The following is a 21,738-nucleotide window of genomic DNA, read 5'->3' on the forward strand; positions in this document are numbered from 1 at the left end:
GGGGGGGGGGGAAGGATATAGGGAACTTTCAGGATAGCTTTTGAAATGTAAATAAAGAAAATATCTTAAAAAAACAAAAGAAGTGACCACACTTGTAGCTTTTTTGAAAGCACATTAATTAGAAGCAAACTTTGAGGATGTTTATAATCCTCTTATCATAATTTTTCCCAAATTAAATGTTATATTTCAAATCGTTAAAATATGTTGTTAGTGTGCATGTGTGTGTGTGTGTGTGTGTGTGGGTCAATGTGTGTGTATAGGGAGGTGTATTTGAACCACACCAGCCATATGGAAGTCAGAGGACAACTTTGTGGAGTCAATTTTTTCCCTTAACTTTATACAGGCTCTAGGAACCAAATTCAGGTCTCCCACATGTGTGCAACAGCATTTTTGTCCTCATACCTCTCCTGCCAGCTCCTATGCTTTTTTCCTTCTTCTTTTAACTACATATATAAGAGTGAAGTTTGGATTGTTGCTATGTACTGTAATGTATTATAATGTTAAGTTCTGTACCAGAAAGTCTAGACCTACAAGTGAATTCTCATGTTTACAGGCTTTTGTTGTGCAATCCTTGTTCTTTAATTTAGAACCATTGGTAAAATTAAATTGACTACAGCCAATTGCTGGGGGTGTCAGAGGTAGATGGGTTTTGAGTTACATGGTTGGAGGTGAAAAAGCTAGAGGAGCGAGGGGAGAGAGGAAAAGGTACTATGAAAGGAGATGGACCATGAGCACATGGCCAGGAAAAACAGCAAATATTCAGGGTACACTGAAGGAGAAGTAGCCAGGCCAATAGTTAGAGAAGTAGATTAGGAGTTACCCCCCAGTACTTGTCAAAGGCAAATGAAGTAACCATAGTCTGAATCTCATTTATTTGTAAGCTAGTTGGGGATAAGTTTAAATAAGTATAAATATATTATAAATATTGTGTAAAAAGTCAAGGGATTACACAGCCATAAAGATAGCATAGTCATAAAAATCTCGCCAAATCAAATAGGAGTTCAAGGGTTGACATCTGGAGACCAAAGCTGTGGCTCCTTGGCACTTGTGCCCTGCAGTGACTTACAGGGAAGTTCCAGAACCAGGGACTGAGGTTTGTCAAGCAGAATGTTAATCTTGCATGGAACTGGAATGCCACATCGACGACCCATGGTGAAAGCCTTGCCTATTTTACAAAAAGCTCCAGAAGCCCAAACATACAAAAGGAAAATTCACAAGGTGAAACACTTTGAGGTGACACTGTACGGTTGCTGAGCAATAACAAAGACAATTGGGTCCCACTAAGCTAGTCTGGCCAAAGCATGTTAAAATGGGGCTTATAGATCTTATATTTAAATGATGGATCGATAATCCTTTAGGTTATCTATTTTTTTTAATTCTGGTTTGGTTTGATAGAATTAAAATGTGAAACTTTGAAAGTTATGCTTTGTTTATAAGTGTATGTATGCTATATCTGAGTGTGGAAGGGGATTGCGAGAGAAGAGAAAGAGTCTGAAGGAAGGGGAACGGAGGGAACAAGATACTAACAGGAAGAAAAACAAAATATACACTCTTTTTCTCATATGGAAAATGCAGAATTAACACACACACACATACACACACGAGAGAGAGAGAGAGAGAGAGAGAGAGAGAGAGAGAGAGAGAGAGAGAGAGAGAGAAAGACCTACTTTGGAAGCTAGAGGAGGACCAGGGACGAGGGAGGAAAAAACTGGGGGAAATGAACAAGAATGAAGTACAAGGATAAATATGTACAAAAAGTGTCAATGAGAAGCCCATTATTTTGCAAGCTAAACTAAAACTATATAAAAATTGATGAAAATGAATGGTGCTGATTTTTTTATATAGTAGAATATAACATCTATCCTAATAACATTTAGCTGAACAAAATTCTAAAAGCTGCTTCAAAGCGAATACTTCTAAATAATATTTACATATATTTTAGGCATTGCTGCTGTCTGCCACTATTCATTATGGCAAACCCGAATTTGATTGGTAAAAGCGATTCTGACCTCTACTTGAAGGTTTTTCTGCAGCTTGACCTGAAGAGCCTGTATATTCACACAGTGTGCATCCTAGTGGAAAACCCCTGAACCTCTCTCTCATGGGAGAGGGGCGTGCTCCAGGCCCCTAGCAGTTCTGTTGGAAACTTTCATTGCAGCCCCAGTGTTTGGTGCAGTGAACATGACCTTTTGACTCAACATCTTCCCTGCCACAGTGATTCATTGTTATTTTCATAACCTCAATCCCGATCTGGTAAACTCATACGCCAGATAGTTTCGCATACTTCACTGGCCTGCAGCAGGCCCCACAGTGGACTGCCCTCCAGCTGTAACTCCTAGGCTCTGGACCACTAGGCCACAAGATAATTAACCTATGGAAGAATGACCTCATCTCATTTCACTAAGTTATAGGCGACATTTGCCTCAGGTAAACATCATCGTTAAAATGGAAAATACTTTCTAGGAAAGTTTACTGTAAGACAGTAATACAATGACCACTAATATTTTACTGAATAAAACTGAAAGAAACTGAAGTCAGAATTGAACTAGACACTGCAGGGAAAGGGAAGTCGGCATCAGAATCGCATTCTAGCTGAAAGGCGGTAAGACAGCCTCATTCTGAGACTGGAATTGAAGAATAAGGATGGAAGAAGGAATGGATAGAAAAGTTAACTCAGGAAAGGAAAAAATAGAACGCGGTGCTTTAAAAACGTGGGAGCAGAAATAAGTGAAATCCTAAACTGGTCTGAAATTGCAGCGCTGGACTTGTGTGACTGAAAGACAGAAGAGCAGAGTTCTTCCTTGGACACATTCAGCATAAATACTTTGCATTCGCATGCCCGAGTTCTGTTGGAGAGACACGTTGGGCTTGGCCTGTTTTAACCATATAGCAATATGGTCAAGTTTAGAACTTTCAGAGTCCTCTCAACCTTATATTGGTGTGTTCTAGAAGATAGATTATTCTTAGTGAGCAAAGAAGCTGGCATTAAATTCGGAGCTTTGCATGAAATTTGGTAAATGTTTTCTTTTTGAAAATGTGTTCAGTTTAATTTTTATTGAATTAATCTAGTAATTCATTCAATTAACTTAAATGAGCTATTTTTATTTAATTTGAAAATATATGTATAAGTGTTTGTACACTGTGTGCAAGTTTGGTACCTAAGGAGACCAGAGGCAGGTACCACATCCCCTGGAACAGAGTTATAGATATTCATGAGCTTCCATGTGGGTGCTGACAATTGATTCTGATTTCTCTAGAGGAGCAGCCAGTGCTCTTAACTGCTAAGCCATCTCTCTGGTCCACTTTATTATCTTCTTTTTCGTGGGGGATATACTAAAAATAATCTATAAAAATGTTTTACTCCAAGGAAATATATTTTCAAAGTTATGAATATGGAATATTTTAGATGGAAGAAATGGAGGCATTTCCACTTCTCCAACTCATATCAGGAAGAAACAGAAAATATCATGGGGGATATTAAAAAATTAGATGCCTATTTAAAAAAGAACTACAGGACAGGGGAGGAGGTTCAGCAGGTAAGAGGACTACATTTGAAGATGACCTGGGCTCCAATCCCACCGCCCACTTGGCAGCTTATAACCTGCTATAACTCCAGTTCCAGAGAATTGTAGGTCTGTTTCTTACCTTTTCCTACCTTCATACACATGGCATACATACATAGATTCAAGAACGCACCCAAACACATAAGATAAATGAATAAATAATTTTAAAAATTATACTTGAAATTTGTTGTTAAAGATATTGAATACAGATATTCTCAGAAAAAGTCTTCACTAGGCAAAAACAGAGTCATCCATGAAGTAAAGAAATTTTAGTGAGATAAATGCCATGGTCTAGTTCAAATGAAAGTCCTGGATCAGAAGCCATGAGGCTGTGAAGAAGGTCACAATGTGTCAATACACGGTTTGAAGACCATTGACTTTTAGTAATAAAGTTCCTCTTGACCACATCTGAAGCGAGCTGTATTTTGGGCTCTGGACTTAGAGTCAGTCCAATAAGACTCCATACTTGTAAAAGGCATTGATTGAGGCTATGTTTGGTCATGTTGAAATTATGGCTCAACCCAGATTCAGGCAATAGTCTTGAATGCTAGTCTCTTGGGGTATTTCCATGTATTCTTACTAAAAAAATCAAATATGCCCTCCATTGAGTTGGTCTTCAAGTTCTCTCTGTCTCTGTCTGTCTGTCTGTCTGTCTGTCTCTCTCTCTCTCTCTCTCTCTGTGTGAAATATATGAAATGATAAACACCTGATCTTTATTGGGCTTCATACTTATAGACAATTGACTACCAGGCATCCATGTTAAAGGAATGTTTTGTAAGTGTTGTTTTTTGCACTGCGAGAACCAGTGTGAACTAATAGATTTCAAAAAATGGAGAGAAGAGCTCATATACTAGATAGCAGATGACACTGAGGATAAGTTACTATGCCATTATTTTCCATTTGTAATATTATATGTACATATAAAAAACTTTAGTAACAGTGAATGCAATGGAGAATATAATTCGAAATATAATTTTTAAAGGGACACACGCAATAACAGAGTTTCACAATGCCTTAGGAGTTTATCCCAGCTCAGGATATCACTATAGAGCTAATGGTTTGCTTAAGCCACCACTACTAAAACATAGTCAAGCAGCAGAAGAAAAGAATATTTTTTCAGAGCCTGGAGGAGGCTCAAAATCAGCATCCTACCAGAATCTAATCTCAAGCAGGATGAAAACTGGTGACCACTTCATAAGGCTCTCTGCTTGCTTTTTATGAGAAATCACTCTCTTTGCCTGGCCAGAGATGGATAACCACAGCAAGGTATTTTATCAACTATATAGAGTCATAGAATTCAGAGCTGAAAGAGACCCTGGAGAAGATGAATTTCTAGTCTGGTCTTTCATGTACAGGGAAAAACAGGCTTCAGAGAGTGAGTGTTGCTCAAGGAATTCAAGAAACTGGTGAAAAACGTGTACCAAATCTAAATCTCTGATTTTAATGTTTATCAAACATATTTCCATTACAGAGTTCTATTTCTTATAGACTTCAAAGACATTTTCTTTATGAAATATCCCGAAGCAAAAATAAAGGACTCTAGTTAGAATGGACAAGTAGCCAGTAGTACTTAAAGACATCCACTTAAGCAGGAAGCTAGATTCTCTTAATGGGAAGTAAATGCATGGGATATGAGGTTATCCATCCCAAACTATTTAGCTTGCTTTTCTAATAATAGCTTGCAATTCCTGCTTGGATTCATAGCTAAGCAGTAACGTAAGCAGAATAATGCATGACCATAGACCATTCCATCTCAGGGTCTTAGATGGCTGTTGGATTCTCCTAGTTTTCTCTCTAGAGAGAGCTTTCTTTTCCATGAGCTCATCTTGTCCTGGTTGTTTCCTGCTTCAATAAAAGAACAGGTCAACCATAGATCCTTAGGGGGCCAGGATATTGTTACAAACTATATCACACTAATTGGAAAAAGTCCTTCAGAAAGCCAGCAGAAGAGATTTCAATTCCCCATATTCCCTTTGGAAGGGAAGGGAAGTGAGGAAGTACATCCCTTTCTTCCTGTCTTCAACCACAGTTTGGATAATGGATGCTTTCCTTGTAGAGCTATAGAAAGAAAGGGCCAGGACCATTAACAAGGGTTAGAAAAACAAGGAGGTGACATCACTAACAATGATACTTGTGTTAGAAAGCTAAAAGTTCCAAATTTTATCATGTCTACCCACCCTCCCTCCCTTCCAAAATGTTCTGAATAGAAAGAACCCTTTTCTGTCTTGAACATCCAAACAAAAATGAACAAAAGATGTCACAGCAAGTGCAAATAACAATACGTGGATATTTTAAATATCTCTTCTGTTGTCTTGATCTTTACCTTGCAGCTCTTTGTTCCTTGTTACTAATGTTGAATTGATGAGACAGGTGATGCTTTTCTGAGACAAAATCAGAGCTCCCAAGGTCATCAGAAATGAGACTAGCTGGGAAAACTTCACATAATTAAAATTCCTTTGAAAATCCCTTCAGAGAATAAAGAGTGAGGTCTCTTTATACAAGAGCACCATCCAGTTTCTTTGGTATTGGAATAGAGTGTTGTCAATTGGGCCATGCCTTTTCTTTCTTTCTTTCTTTCTTTCTTTCTTTCTTTCTTTCTTTCTTTCTTTCTTTCTTTCTTTCTTTCTTTGACTAAACCACCAACCAAAGATTACACATGACATGGCTCCAACCACAGATGTAGCAGACATCTGGCAACATTGAGAGGAGAGGTTATTTGTCCTGTGGAGTCTCTATGCCCCAGCACAGAAAGATGCCAGGGTGGTGTGATAGGAGTGGATGGGTGGGTGGGTGAGCACCCTCATAGAAGCAGGGGGAGTAGGCATGTGACAGGGAGCTTGCAGAGGGGAACCTGGGAAGTGGGACAACATTTGACATGTAAACAAATAAAATAACCAATGAAAAAAAAAAACCAACTAAAAACACTTTTGTACCGCTATCTTGTACTGGTCTATTACAGAGGTTAGTTCTGTGCAATTGAAATCCTGCTACAGAGACCTGGACACAGACCTGAGAGGCTAATAGGAGAAAAACTCCTGAGAAAGTAGATCTTTCCCTTTGCTTACTCAGGAGAAAGGCAGTGAAAGGAGAAAGGAGTGAAGCCCGGTTTTATAATGAAGAAAAGCAATACTGCTCAGGAAGAAAATGTGATCATCTAAGGCCATCAAGTTTTAAATGTTTAAGTTTTAGTTATTTTAGTTTTTATTCCTTCAAAACGTAACCCCGGGTCATCAAATTTAGCCTGGAATGTTCCTGGATCTCTGAAAGCATGTTCTCAGAGTGTCAGCCGCCCACCCTCCAGGGTTCTTCACAAAGACAGATGCCTTCAGCTGCCTATGTGTATCTGCTCGGTAAAATATGATGTAAATCCTGGCAGTCTTACCATGAGGCCTGAGCTACACACAGGGTTCCTGAGGCCACTGAAAGCAGGCTTAGGGGACAAGCTTCAGTACTAAGTGAGGGAGAGCAATGAACTTCAAAAAGGAATTCCCTTTGAAGTTGTCACCACAGTGAGTTAGCCTCTTTTGATTTTGTATTCACTGCTACAGGAATAGAAATTATTCGCTTGTGTTTGCCTCATGGCAAGGAAGAGAAAATGCATGTATCCAACCTTCAAGAAGACAACTTTTTGAAATGATGGCTTTGTATGTTCCCATAAGAGATCAAATAGAAGCCAGGCAGGCTCAATACTCTACTCTGAAAGTGGCACTGTGGGGCGTGTGGGGACAACTGCTGTCAATCTGTCTGAGTTACCAGCTTCTAGGACTGCAAACAAGAAATGAATCCACAGTTTACACTATTTTTTTCCTATTGGAATTACAAACCTACTTGATTTATCCATCCACTGAAGTGGATGAATAAATGAAAAGACAGCTTACCAATGCTAGATAAATTCAATTTTAAAATGTCATGGAATTTTAAAGGTCTTGTTTTATCTTTTTAAATGTCCTATTGAACTATAATATACAAATAAGCACAGAAATAAGATGGTACATAATCAGGAGTCTCTCTCTCTCTCTCTCTCTCTCTCTCTCTCTCTCTCTCTCTCTCTCTCTCACACACACACACACACACACACACACACACACACACACACACACACACAGAGAGAGAGAGAGAGAGAGAGAGAGAGAGAGAGAGAGAGAGAGCGCTAGCACTTCAAACAAGTGAGGCATTAGATTTCAATTTTCTGTGTCACACAAATCCCACAAATTGAAACGTTTGTGTTCATGGAAGAAGTTGCCCTGTGGCAGACTCCAGACATCTTCCCAACCGACTCGTTCTCTAGCTTCTGTGGGTGTTGTTTGGCAGCATTAAAGATGACACTAGGTTGGGAGTGGTTTTCTGTTCCCTCCCAGGCCCTCCCTTTCCTGAGCTCTATCCATCACTCTTCGCTTTTCTATTTCTATCAAGTTATGTGTCACATATTCATGTTTCCAATGGTTTTATGACTATCCTTTGGAACTTTAAAAATCATGATTTACCTTCTCCACTGAAACCAGGAAATATCAGGCAAAGGCTAGGAACCAGTTAGATGGAAAAAGAAAAAAAGTTGTCATCGAACCAAAAGAGATTTGAAGAGGGGGCATCGAAGAGATCCTTTTATATACAGTTTGAAAGGTAAAACTGAATGTAGATTCCCAATGCTCTCTTTTCAATTTTTGATTCATATTATAGGTGTCCTTAGCAGTATATAATAAGGGTTACCTGTCACATCTTTATCATTCTTAGCTATTTTGTACAACAATGCGGTCTTTTGCTTTTGCTTAATTTCCATGGGTAGGAATGCTAAAGAAAAGTAAGGGAACCTGTCAGAAATTCATCCCACAATGTTTTGAAAACAGGAAGTTTTATATTTCCGAAAGCTATATCTTCAAACTTTAAAAGGTCAGAACAAAATTCCTCGTGGTATTTTAAAAATGAAGAACAAAAAAGAAGAACAACAACAAAAAAAGAAGAACAACTGGACTTGAAAGAAACTAATAACAATTAATAGTGCTACAATGGAAGAACACAGCAGCCTCCTTTCTCACAAGGCTCCCTCTCACCAGGCTCTTCCCATATTCATAATGGACCTTAGAAGAAAAACTCACAAAAGCTTCCGAAGATGGAGAAGCTGCAAGGATAGAAGCAGCCTGAGCCGCTTTCGGTTGGCCAGAGAGGAAAATGATGGTTCAGCGCTAAGAGACAGTACCGGAAGAGGAAGGGTTGGGCTTATTTTCCTTAAAGACCCCATTCTGTAAATATTTATTGATACTGCCATTTACCTTCCTCATGTGTTTTACAGTTATGTTTATTTAGGGTACATTCTTCCTTTCAAGAGGGAAACGGACTTATAAACTGGTACCACAAAGGGATCAGGAGTAACTAACTGGGAACTAAGTGAGTGGACCCTGAGAGTCTCCCTAAATGACTTCCTTCTCTTCAGAGAAAGCTCAGAGAGCAGGCAAGGATTTACTCCATGGCTCGGAAGCTTCCAGGAGCATGTGTACTTTGTGGAGAAAGCCCCATAGTCATCACTGTAAAGTCCGTGAATTGGTGCTCTCAAAAGTGAATCATATTCTCTATGAGTCAGTTGACAAGTATGTTTATTCTCTTTCTGGTGGCTCGCCTAACAACTAGTAGGAACAGTTGAGAACAAAGCACCATTTACTAACAATTTAAATGGAATCAATTAGGTGACAGGTATTATTCCCAAGTTGTGACAACCTTGAAAGAGGCAGTCTGGGGTTAGTGAGGGGTCCTGCCACCAAGCTCAGTGACCAGAGTTCAATCCCTGGAACACACATGGTGGAAGGAGAGAACCAACATCTGTAAGATGTTCTCTGCCCACCATGTGCACGCTCTGTCATACAAAATAGATGAAGGCAATGCATGTCTAAGGGCAATGTGCCTAAAGGAAGATGGAATTAATAATTATAAATATTAAATAAAACTACAAAGGGATAAATGAAGGCAAAGCATAGGCATTCTGAAATCACGCAAAAGTACATGGGAAGTTTGGAAAACTAAAGCACATAAAGAGAGGTTCTCCTCATCCCGAAAGAAAAGATTACTTAAGTTAAACACTACAGTGCTTTCACTACAGTGAAATCCATGTATTGCATTCCAAATGCAATCTTTGAGAGAATAAATGGTATTGCAGTGTTTTACATAATTAAATGAATGGAAGCATGAGTTCTGTGTTTAATGGCCAGACCAAGGTATTATGAATAAACAGGTCTCCAGCGGAGTGAGAGAGATGAGTAAGGACCATTTAGCCTTTCATCATGAAGACGATTAACAAAGGTGAAATGCAGGAGCTCACATTTTTATGGAGACGCTGAGAAGAAGAAAAAATACTGAGGGATAATAGGCATCGTTTTTATCACTTCAGAGGTACTGAATAGTCTAAAGTCATTCATACAGCTCATATGAAGCCACTGGTATTCAGTGAAGGCCACAGAAGAAAAACAAGAACATTTGATCATGAGGCTTCTGAAATCATTCGGATTATCAAACAACCTCATGTGGAAGTGACATCTAAGGATAAGGGATACCTCATAATCAAAAAGAAAAGGCACACATAAAGTGAGCTCAACTACCCTGATCACCATGTTGCTCATGTCCAGTCAAGCTAATTACAGCTTAAAGGGCTGTTCCTAACACTGCCTGTGTTGTTACACACTTGCCTTACATAGGCAGGGCATGAACTTTGGCACACATGCAGATGAGAATTAAAACACAAATTCAATTTTTTCAGTTTCAATAGCATGAACTGGCAGCTATAATGCCCTGGGCAAAACATAACCTTTCTGAGCATTGATTTCCATTTCTGTGAGGTGGAAGGACTGGGCTAGGACATTTCACCTGTTCCGAATCCTTATCCTATTACCCGTTCCCAGTCTCTGATTTTAAAAATGGATTAGCATACAAGGCACAAAACCTTCTGTTTGACTCTTTTCTTTTCTGAAGATAAGTGAGTTTCACTATGACAAAGCAGTCTCCTTCCATCTCCGAAGACCCAGAGACATTGGGTTAGTAGATCACTATCTCCTGGACAGCCATTGCTCTCTTGGGGTTGACTTCTTCCTTCCTTCCCTGTCTAGTCTGCCAGTCACTTTTATCACTTAGAAATTTAAAAATATTATGAAAATGGAGGGTTATCAGTTATTTGAATCTTCTTAAAAGGCTTGCCTTGGGGCTGGAGAGATCATGGTTCAGTGGCTGAGTGCTAGTGGCTCTTCCACAGGACATGGGTTCACTTCCCAATGCCTGTAACTCTAGCTCTAAGGGAAGCAATGTCCTCTTAGGCTCATCAGACACGTACTTGGTGCACATACATGCATGTAGACACTCACGCATAAAGTACAAGTGAATAACTCTTCAAAATGTTTGACTTGATTAGGTTTGAAGCAGGATATCTGTACCCCCAAACGGGGATGGAAAACAGGGAAGGGATCCCCAAGAAAGGTCACAAGGGTGACCTTGTGTAAATGAAAATTATTCTTTTCATGTCCCAGACCCAGGGGATTAGCCTGATATACCTGTAGTATAGGAAAAAATGGAGAATTGACTTCAATCCTTAACAGTAATCTTTGAGCTCCTGCAGTCAAAGTTTAGTTTGCATAGAAATCAACTGGAAGTCCTGTTAAAATGTCATTTTCCTGGGTCTGATGGTGTGCTGATAATGTGTGAGCTCTGTGGGAAAGACATGCACATGTAGGAATATATGTTTACTGTAGGTTTTATTCACAAAAATATAAAAACAAATAAACTCTACCACATGCCTTTTTGTAAATTCCAAAGAAACAGATGAGCCTCACAAATTATTTCCTTGGGTCTTTCTAAACATTTTCACAACTAACCTGTGGCTATAAATGGGCAATGTGTAGTGCCAGCTAAAATATTTACTGATGTTTTTGTTATGTTTACGGAAGCAATAAAGATATATGTTGGAGCTCCAGTTGTTCTTTAACCACAGCAAAGTCTTTGCTGTCATGGAAATGGGCATATTAGGATAATAGTTCTTTATTTTAGTCATTCACCACAATCTGCATGGGTATTATTTTACCTCCTCCAAGCAAAACAAAACAAAAAACATAAAAACAAAAACAAACAAATGAACAAAAAATCCACCCCCAAACCAAAATAGCAAAACAAAACAAAAATCAAAACCAAACCAAACCACCAACGCCTATACCAACACCAACACAACACCACCAACAAAAACCAGTCTAGAAGATTGGCAAGAATTCTTCAGTTTCCATGGTATAAATATTTACAGTATAGCTGATTTTTCATCACCAACACAACCTCAGCCATTGAACATGGAGTTATGAAGAGGTGACTAATATTTCAATGGCTGGAGGATTTCCACACAGAGACAACAGATGTAAATGTGATCAAGAGTAGTGCTAATAGTAAAATAACAAGGTGATAAATTATCAATACTTACTGCTTTTTAAAAGAATGGCGGCTAAAGCCAGCCGGTGGTGGCACAGAACTTTAGTCCCAGTACTCAGGAGGTAGAGGCAGGCAGTTCTCTATGAGTTACGGGCCAGCCTGATTTATAGAGCGAGTTTCAGGACAGCCAGGAATACACAGGGAAACCTTGTCTCCAAAAAGCAAAGCGAAGCGAAGCAAAGCAAAGCAAAGCGAAGCACAGGTTCAAGGGCTGCCTGTTTAACAATCAGAGTATTGTTGGTTCTTGTAACATACAAGACAAAGTCAGAACAGCACAGCCCACACCCGACTGTGTATATTATCTAGTAGGTCTATTATGAGGCAGAAATTTATTTTTCAACCACAGAGTCTTACGTGAATAGTATTCAAAATAGATTCTCTTTGAGCTTCATGATGCATTTCAGAGGTGAATCTATTAGGATCTTTTAGTTCATTCTAATTCTTTTAATGAGATGTAGTAGTGCTCTTGTTAAAACAACAACCACAACATAAAAACTAAGCGTAGATAAGGAAATGAGGTTTGTTAATTCACTGTAGATTGTAAACTGTAAAAAAGTGATTTGTTGGATAATTTGTCAGACTCTCTTAAGGTTTAAAGACTCTCTAATCCAAAATAATGTATCTAGATATCTACCCCCAAGTATTTCTGAACATTATTCACTGCAGAAGAACTTGAACAAGTCTAACAGAGACAAGAATTTCTCACGACTGCATGACAGAATTTTTCTTTTCTTTAAACTGCAGTGTCATAGACTTCTTTTCTCTTTCCTCTCCCATGCCCCATGTGTGTGCCCATGTGCATGTGTGCGTGCGTGCGTGCGTGAGTGCGTGCATGGGAGCTTGGGCAGACGCTTATGCACTGGCTCAGTGTACCTATGGAGGTGAAAGGACCATTTATTTACAGGAGTCCCTTTTCTCCTTCCCAGAGATTGCACTCATGTGCTCAGTGATTTTACCAGATGCCAAAGGCGATTTTTGAATCAGTAAACGAATCCAAAATGGTTTAGAGTGACTCAGTTTAAATACTAGGATCCATAGCAGCATTTGCTTTGCAGAGGAACGCGTAAAAGGCTTGGTGTGTCCTACAGGAAAGCGTACACGGGTGAAAGATGCTTGTGGAGAGCAAGAGGAGGCAGCAGAGGAAGCAACAGAGAGCAATCTTTGATCCAATTTCCCACCAACCCGGCACTTAGGCATCAGAGAGCAGGGAGCACTCACACACATTCGAGTGGAGAGTCTGCTCTAAGCTGGAATGCAATCATTTTAAGTGCGGCTGCCCTGCCACTGATCTCCGCTCTATCTTGTTGAAAACTGCATTAGCGAGGGATTTTTTTTTTTCCCTGGGCTCACAATTTCAAAGCTTCTTCCCAATACCCCTGTGGCTATAGTCTCGCAAGAGCTGGAGATAGCTGGAACCAGGGGAATTAGAATTCCTTTCAAATCCTGTTTCACGTCATGCTGCCGCTCCTACCATCCCTGCGCGCTTGCTCTGTTCCTTCGGTGTGGCAAAGCAGCTCCCTCTTGGATGTACATGCATTTGTGTGCCTACTGACTATGCTTGGGGGCATTCATTGTCTAAAACTAAGAGAAGGAGAAGCCACACCTGGATGGATTACTGGCATGGTGGAACAAAACCGGAGAGCGTGGAGAAGTCCAGTCTGAAGGCTACCAAGTCCAGACATAATGTTGCCATAATTTTATACAGACAGCTCCCCACGGAGGTTCCAACTCAGTTAACTCTACATTCACAGAGAAGCTAAATGAAATGAAATGTAGGCGCCAAGCAACCAAATCTAAAGCTCAAAATTAGAATACGGGAGAAGGGTTGCTATAGGAAACCAGTCTTACAGGTTAAAAACCTTCTAAAGTACATGTGACTGGGGCCCAGAGGGATGGCTCAGTGGGTGACAGCATGAGCTGCTCGTGCAGGGTACCCCAGTTTGATTCTCAGCATACTGAGTACCTGGAGCTTCAGGTCCAGGGGACCTGATGCCCTCTGCTAGCCTCCAAAGGCAGCTGCAATCACATGCATCCACCCTGAGAGAGACACACTACATTAAAATAATAAAGCAGGTACGATTATGGTTGTTTTACAGTCCCCTCGTTTACCTGCTTACGTTATTAGGGCTATTCTTTTATTTGCATGTACTTGTATTTTACAGGAAATTACATGAGGACATGTACTTAATCTTTGCCTGCATGGAATGCATTATTAGAAATGGCATAAGCATTTAACTTGTAGCTTGACAACAAAGGAAGCTATAGAGAATACAGGAAAGCAAGTAGACTCTATCAATATGCCCAGATACATAGGCAAAAGCCTATGTACTGTCATAGCACAAGAGTTACTGTTTGGCATGCTACACCAAAATCATGAAGAAAAGCGCAGAGGGGGTAAGAAGATTTTGAGTTAACAGTTATGGTCAATAGGCTTCATATAGGCATTTACAGTAGGCATATGACACACCATATCTAATTTAATTTCAAAAACACATCATATATTCTGTGATGACATCTAGCCAAATTTTTTTTTGCTTAAAATTTTACCTAATTACATTGCGTGCTTGTTTCTCTTTGCACATGAAACACATGCCTCTAGAGGTCAGGCTGGATATAGAGTTACAGGCTACTGTAAGCTGCCTGATGTTGGTGCTGGGAACTCATCTATGTGTCTCTCTAAGGGCAGCACAGGCTCCTAAAAGCTGAGCCTTCTCGGTGGTCCCTGTCTAAAATGTTTTACAGTATTTAGTGGGCTGAAACCTTGGCTTTCTTGAAAATGTTGCTATTTTAAAATGATCACACCCTGATACACTGCAGCTTGTAGGTGAAATTTTTACAATTTTATTTTCTTTGGGGGTGGAAGAGACAAGGGTAGAGGGCATATATGAAGGAATGGAGAGATGAGTGGGACTCGGATGCATGATGTGAAATTCAGAAAAAAATCAATAAAAGGTGAAAAAAAATAAATAAATGAATGATCATTCCTGAAGGGCTCTCATGAAAATTTTATGATCCGACTTTACTCATATAAGTCAGAAATTTAGAAACTATCTTTTTTAGGGTTCCCATTAAGGAGAGCTAAAAAGATTTCTAGATTTAATTCCTTTAATTTAGCATATAGGCATTAGCTCACTCTCAGGAAAATGAATCTTTACCTATACTCTCAAGACCATGCTAAACTGTAGGAAGCCCAGGTATATTTTGAGGACTGTGAAACACGAAACACTGCATCACTAGTACATATCTCACAACAGTGACTGATGTGCACAGCTAAACTATAAATAATCAAAGCTGCCCAGGGAACAGAAACCACCACACAAGAGGAACATCCCTTAGAACACTGATGGACAGTGTCGTATATGCTCTGTGTCTAGACCCTTGAAAAATAGCTTGTGTCCCTTTTATACTGTGGACAGTTATAGCCAAAGATTCTGTATTCCCTTTTTTTCTATGGGCCTTAGTGAACGCAGCTAATGTGGAGTGAGTGCTCATCCGAGAAGTCTGCGGCCTCCTGCGCACACACTTCTGTGTTTGCACTAGTGCTAGAGTAAACACTGGCTGGCAGGAAGGGTGGCACATCCTGCGTCAGCACAGGCCTTCCTGTGAGTGGCATTTAATAAAGCCAGCTGTTTTTAGATGGAGTGTTTACAGCTTCACATTTGGTGTAATTTACAAAGCACACAGCATTGTGTGTACTCTCACAGAGCTTACAGCCTGTCTTTTTCCCTACTGCTAGAGGTCACAGTCCCAGACTTTCTGGCTTCAGGTTATATTCTCTGATTGTCTAGGATCCCACAAGTTTAAGGCATTGAGGGAGGGTTGTTTGTTTGTTTTGCTTTATTTTTTTGCTTTTTGAAATAGGGTTTTTTTTTTAAAAAGATTTATTTATTTTATGTATATGAGTACACTGTTGCTATCTTCAGACACACCAGAAGAGGGCATCAGATCCCAGTACAGGTGGTTGTGAGCCACCATGTGGTTGCTGGGAATTGAACTCGGGACCTCTGGAAGAGGAGTCAGTGCTCTTAACCACTGAGCCATCTCTCCAGCCCTTTTTGCTTGTTTTTTTTTTTTTTTTTTTTTTTTTTAAGAAGTTAATTCCGTAAATGGAAACATGCTCACTTAAGTCAAATATCTTCCCACTCTTCAGTTGAAAACAGAAATTTCCTGAGTGATACGTGAGAGTTCACATCACTTATATACATAAAATACCATCCCTAGTTTTTATGTCACAAAGTTAAAATCTTCGCTGACTTCATTGGTATCCGAGTACTGACATTTTATACACTAGCGTACTTGTATGCACAGTTACAGAGACATAAAACCCATATTTAATGTGTTTTAATAAACTGAGGATGTTGTTTTCTCCTCTTCTGATTGTTTATGGAGAAAAGTAAAAGATCCTGCACAGAACCTACTTCAACATAAGTGACTCCTTGGGGAATTCCTATGGGCCTGAGCCGTCCACTTGCACAGGAACCTGCTGACAACCGATGTCAGGGGAGCACAGAGCACTCAGGGGCACAGCCTTAGGAGTAACATGCTGATTCTTTTGTTGGAATGAAAATTGTATTGTAAAGACAGCGATTATCAGTCCCCCCTCCCTTTGGTGTAATTTACAAAGCCTTTTCTTTGTAAATGCAATCTTTTCTTGTTCTAGTCTCCTTTGTTCCTTACAATCCTCCTAAACACACAAGCAGACAATAAGTCTATACAGTCTGTTTAAATGTTATTTACTTTTGTTTGGCTAATTGTTTTTTCATATTAACAGTTTTTAATGGTAAAATTTGAGCCCCATTTTAAAAACGTCTCATTTAGAGAAGCTCTACTTCTAAATGAGATGTTTTTATGAAATGGAAAAACTGCTTTTCAAAACAGTATATTAGTTTATAAAGCCTCCTAAACCGCACTGGGCCTACCAAAGTCCAATAGTCTTGAGTTTTATAATTCAATTTCTATCCATCCCCAATTCAATAAATGTAAAGCATCTATTTCGTTATTTCAATGAGATTTGATACTCTCCCATGTGCTTACTTAATGTTCTATACCATCTAACACGTAAGGGACAAGATAATATCTAATGGTATTGACTGGATTATGAGAAAGATTCTTTACACTTTTCTATCAGAGTAAGTGATATACTATTTTTTTTTGTTGTTGTTGTAGTAAAGCTCTGTGAATATTAATGCTAGCAGTCTCTCTACTTTTTATATAGCTTCTTCTGGAAAAACTCTTCTAGAAAAGAGAAAAGAGTTACTACATAAAATTTCTCATCTGTCTCCTACAGTAAGAATAATTATATGCTTATATATTAAAGTATCAGTACATTATTACCCTACCATTAAACATGAATTATATAAATGAACTCATCAGTAAGAAATTAAATTATTAAAGCTTTGTGTTTGCTAGCAGCAGTGCCTATTATCCATTTCCTCTCAGGAATGCAGGCAGCCTCTGTCAGGAGTTCTAGAAAAATCTATGAGGAATTACGTTGACAGTAAAGTTCAGCGTCTCACAGAGGGACGGAGACTCTGATTTGCGTGTATGTGGGTGTGCTGAGTGGGTCTGGCTGGGGACTCAGGGACGACCTGCTTGTCATTGCCACAAGAAGAATTCCCTTAGTTTCACTGGCAGCATCAGACGCTGCAGGTCCGACTGATGGCAAACGCAGCAGCATTCCAGAGCAAATGGTTGCTGGCTCTGTTGCTCAAACACAAACATTATTTTATTCCTTTGATTTAGGTAAAACCTTGTCTCAGCAATCTCCATGGCTGGCAGTTTAGAATTAAGTTCTGGTTCAGAGATGAAAGACTGTCTTGTTAGAGCTGGAGTTATTTCTTTTAATATAAACACGGATTTTATTTGTAAGCTAGTTTCATACACTGGTGTGTAGGCTCTTGCTTACCTGGTGATGTGTCTAATTAAAAGTTTTCAGTTACATAAAATTATTCCTTTCAATGTAGTTTAATAGAGGAAGACACTATAGTGATCCAGTTCTGAGGCCTGAGAACCTGCAGAGTCTTGCCACCACAAGGAGCTCTTTCAAGAAAAGATCTAGAACGGTGGTTCTCAACCTGTGGGTCATGACCCCTTGGTGGTGGATAGGTGTTGAATGACCTTTCATGGGGTCACATATCAGATATCCTGTGTATCAGATATTTACAATTCATAACAGTAGCAAAATTACAGTCATGAAGTAGCAAAAAATAATGTTATTGTTGGGGTCATTACAACATGAAGAACTGTATTAAAGGGTTGAAGCCTTAGGATGGTTGAGAATCACTGCCCTAGAGTTTATTCACAGGTACAAAAAGAAAAGAAAGACAGACTTCTAGGACTTGTTACTGGATAGAAATAAAACGTGTTGAAGAAGAAAATGTGTCAGGTCAGTTATGAGGCATATCATATAGGATTCCAGAGGAAGTATATGTCAGCACAGGAAAATGACCGATAAGGCCAAGGGCTCTGTCCCTATTTATAATCTCATGGAACCAAGAGCATGAATTCAAAACATAGTTGGAATTTGGCTACATGCCACAGAGCAAATAAGAAGCACCAATTTTGGTTGCCTTGGAAACGGGGCCCATTCATCATGTTGATGGTTCTATAAGAGGAGAAGGGGCAATTAAATGAACACTGTAGAAGTCAGATCTTGCTCTTCCTCCCAGCCCCATGCTTCTGGAAATAAGACTCAGACTCAAAATATATTTACAAGTACCTTGGTCATATAATTAGGCTCTTCTCTGACTAGATCATAACTTAAAACTATCCATTTATTCTAATCTACATTCTGCCACATGGCTGGTTATCTGTGCTCAGGTACCATGAGTCTGTCTCATCACATCTTCCAGGGCAAATATCCCTCCTGGCAATATCCCATAATCCTCTCTGCCTCTCGGATGTCCCACCTCCTATTTCCTGCCTAAGCCACAGGCCATTGGATTTATTGTTGACAAGTGCCACATCCATACAGACATAAGATATTTTCTCTAGAGATCACAGAGCAACCTGTGTAGGAGTCTTTAGTTGGTTAACCAGTGGCTGGGATCTGTGCCTTGGCACAGTGGACGACAGAGGAATGCAGACAGTAGCGGGTGTGGATTATACATGAAACACAGCAGTTGCTGTAAGTTTGAGATTCCCTGGGAATCTTCTCTCTCTCTCTCTCTCTCTCTCTCTCTCTCTCTCTCTCTCTCTCTCTCTCTCTCTGGCTTGCTCACAGTAAAGTAAACAAGCCATCAGGTCACTTCTCTGCTTTCTAACGGTAGTGATGGGTACTAGTGACTCTTCTGATTGGCACACAAGCAAGCAGGTAAGACAACACTCTGAAAGTCAGCAAAAAAAATAAATAAATAAAAACAGTGGGATGGAAATTTGTATTGTGAAATGACTTTTAAAAACAAAGCCATTCCTTCAGTAGTTGCAAATGAAAACAACTAAAGGCAGCTGTCCCTGTTGGGCAGGGTCTATGGATAATTCTTCATTTTATTACACAGATAATTGAACATCTAGTTTAAGTATTAAAAAAAAGTATTTAATATTTCGCTCAGCTCTACATTTCTAAACTTACCTCGAAAAGCACTAATATCTCCATAGTGAACTTGAAGGACGAAGTATTTGCTTCCAGTTTCCCCTCCGACTCTGAATCCAACACCTAAATAATTACGAAACAAGGCAAACTGTCATTACAGAAATTGATGCTTAAAAGAGTTACAGTGGTAATTTTGGGCTGCTGGTCATGAAATACACAGGAAATAAAATGGCTTATGCCATATAAAATCAGAATATGGAACATGAAAGAACTCCATTGGCCAGAATATTTAACCAAATCTTGGAGAGCATTTAGTCAGTTTCTAATTTAAACCATGGCCCCTGGTCTTTCAGCCAAACAGATCACTCATTTTGAAAGGAGCATTCTGTTCCGGTTGACTATTTAGCACTCATACAAAAAGATTCTATTGTTTGTTTAATAAATATTCATAAAAATTTATGTTTTCTAACTGGCTATAGGAGATAGAATCTTAGGAGTATCTTAGAGTAACTATTTTCCTTCCAAATGACAACAGAGCCCTCAAAAGTGACAGAGAGGAAACGAGTTGCCAACTAGATCACAAAGTTCAGGTGTTCTGTGAATGAATGGCCTTGCTGTTTATATAGAGTTTGTTAACGATGTGTGTAAGACACACAGACATTCTATTCACAGGCTGAGGAAAGGCAACTGTTCTCACAAGAACACATCTATGTCAGACCTTCTGTGAGGTTTAGGCCTGTTGCTGGGTATATGGCAACCTGTAGACACAATTCTCAAGTGATTTGAAGCAATGCAAAATAGAGTTCAGTTAGTGGTGAGGGCATGAGCTAGGGAGGGCAGACTGGGTGTATGAATCCTTAAACCATCTTCAGACCACACCACGTGCATTCTGCAACAGAATCATGCACTCTCTTCAATATTCAGAAGCATTTAGGCAATAAGACAGGGTCTCTCAGACATTGGGAGCTATCAACAGTTTTTAGGCAAGGTCAGAAAGGCGGCTAGGCTTGGCATTACATCAAATACCTCGGACCCAGGACTTTAAAAAAATATACTGATGCTGAAACAGCAATTTATTTAATTTCTAGGGCTCTCTCGGTTCATAAAATATTCCTGCTGTCGAGAGCTGATGTGCCTCAGGCCAAAGGTGGCTTGAGGTATACTTGATTATTTTCTGAGGTGATCCAAACTGTTGTGAGGGCAAACTACTTACCAAAGAAATAAAAGGAGAAAAAGTAGCCAACTACCTTTCAGTACAAAGCAGGTAATGCCAGCACTTTTAGTGAGAAACCGCAATACAGAACACTGGCAATCGTGTTTTTTAGAACGAACTATGAAAAGCTGATGCATGCCAGTTAGACTATCCAGGACACTTCAAACATACCTTTAGGGAGCCGGGTAGGGGGAGCATTTCTTGCCCAGGCATATAGAATATTGGCTTTATCTGTACAGGTTCCTTCATCACAAAACCTGAAAGAAAAAGTAGCCATAATGATGACGTAGGTCGTGAAATCCACAAACTACTCCGTATCCGGGCAGGTATTTTAAAGTCAGACACATCAATATCAATTTATTGTATTCTTAGGCTTACTATCCCAAGTAAGGCTGGAGCAATTTCTGCATGGAAAAACCACCTGAACAGGGAGAAATACATCCCGTGTTGTGGAAGCCTGGACTTGGATATATCCTATGTAAAATGCACTCTCTGCAATCAGGTAGGCAGCCCAGCATAACTGCAAACATGACACTGCACAAGCCAAGACTATTGCTGTGGATTCTTAGACAGAGACCGAAAAGAATGGCATCCATGTTTGCTCTCTGGGGATTGGGGAAGTGAGGTTGTCAATACATTTTTGGCCGCATCAACAATTGTGTGCCCTCAGGAGGATAAAGTATGTGCAGACACTTTGGACCTTTGATTACACTATACTACACACACACACACACACACACACACACACACCACAATGAACACATACTTGCATTTATACATCATTTCATGTGGTACAAGCATCATTTAGTTTTCTGTTTCAGTTTTCTCTATAATGCAGGGATGTTTTCCTCTGTGAATCAAATGAGATACAAGTGGAAAGCTCTTTATAAATTAAGACACTATCCGTTGTAATGCACTATTTAATAAAACACCCAGTTTATAAAAACAGTTACCCAGTGAGGGTAGGCATGTATGGTGAGATGTTT

The 21,738-nt window shown here is 39.5% G+C and overlaps 1 protein-coding gene across 14 annotated transcripts in view; it reads right to left on the reverse strand.

Moving 5' to 3' along the window:
• Pam (peptidylglycine alpha-amidating monooxygenase) overlaps positions 1 to 21,738 on the reverse strand; it is a 272,033-nt gene that overhangs the window by 78,839 nt on the left and 171,456 nt on the right. For all 14 annotated transcript variants that reach the window (XM_029538822.1, XM_029538820.1, XM_029538818.1 and 11 more), the window contains 2 exons: positions 20,924 to 21,009; positions 19,579 to 19,662 (listed from right to left, as the gene is read on the reverse strand). In XM_029538822.1, coding sequence (XP_029394682.1) covers positions 19,579 to 19,662; positions 20,924 to 21,009 — 170 coding nt within the window. The remainder of the gene's footprint in view (positions 1 to 19,578; positions 19,663 to 20,923; positions 21,010 to 21,738) is intronic.

Source organism: Mus pahari, chromosome 5, assembly GCF_900095145.1.
Source record: "Mus pahari chromosome 5, PAHARI_EIJ_v1.1, whole genome shotgun sequence".
NCBI classification, from domain to species: domain Eukaryota; kingdom Metazoa; phylum Chordata; class Mammalia; order Rodentia; family Muridae; genus Mus; species Mus pahari.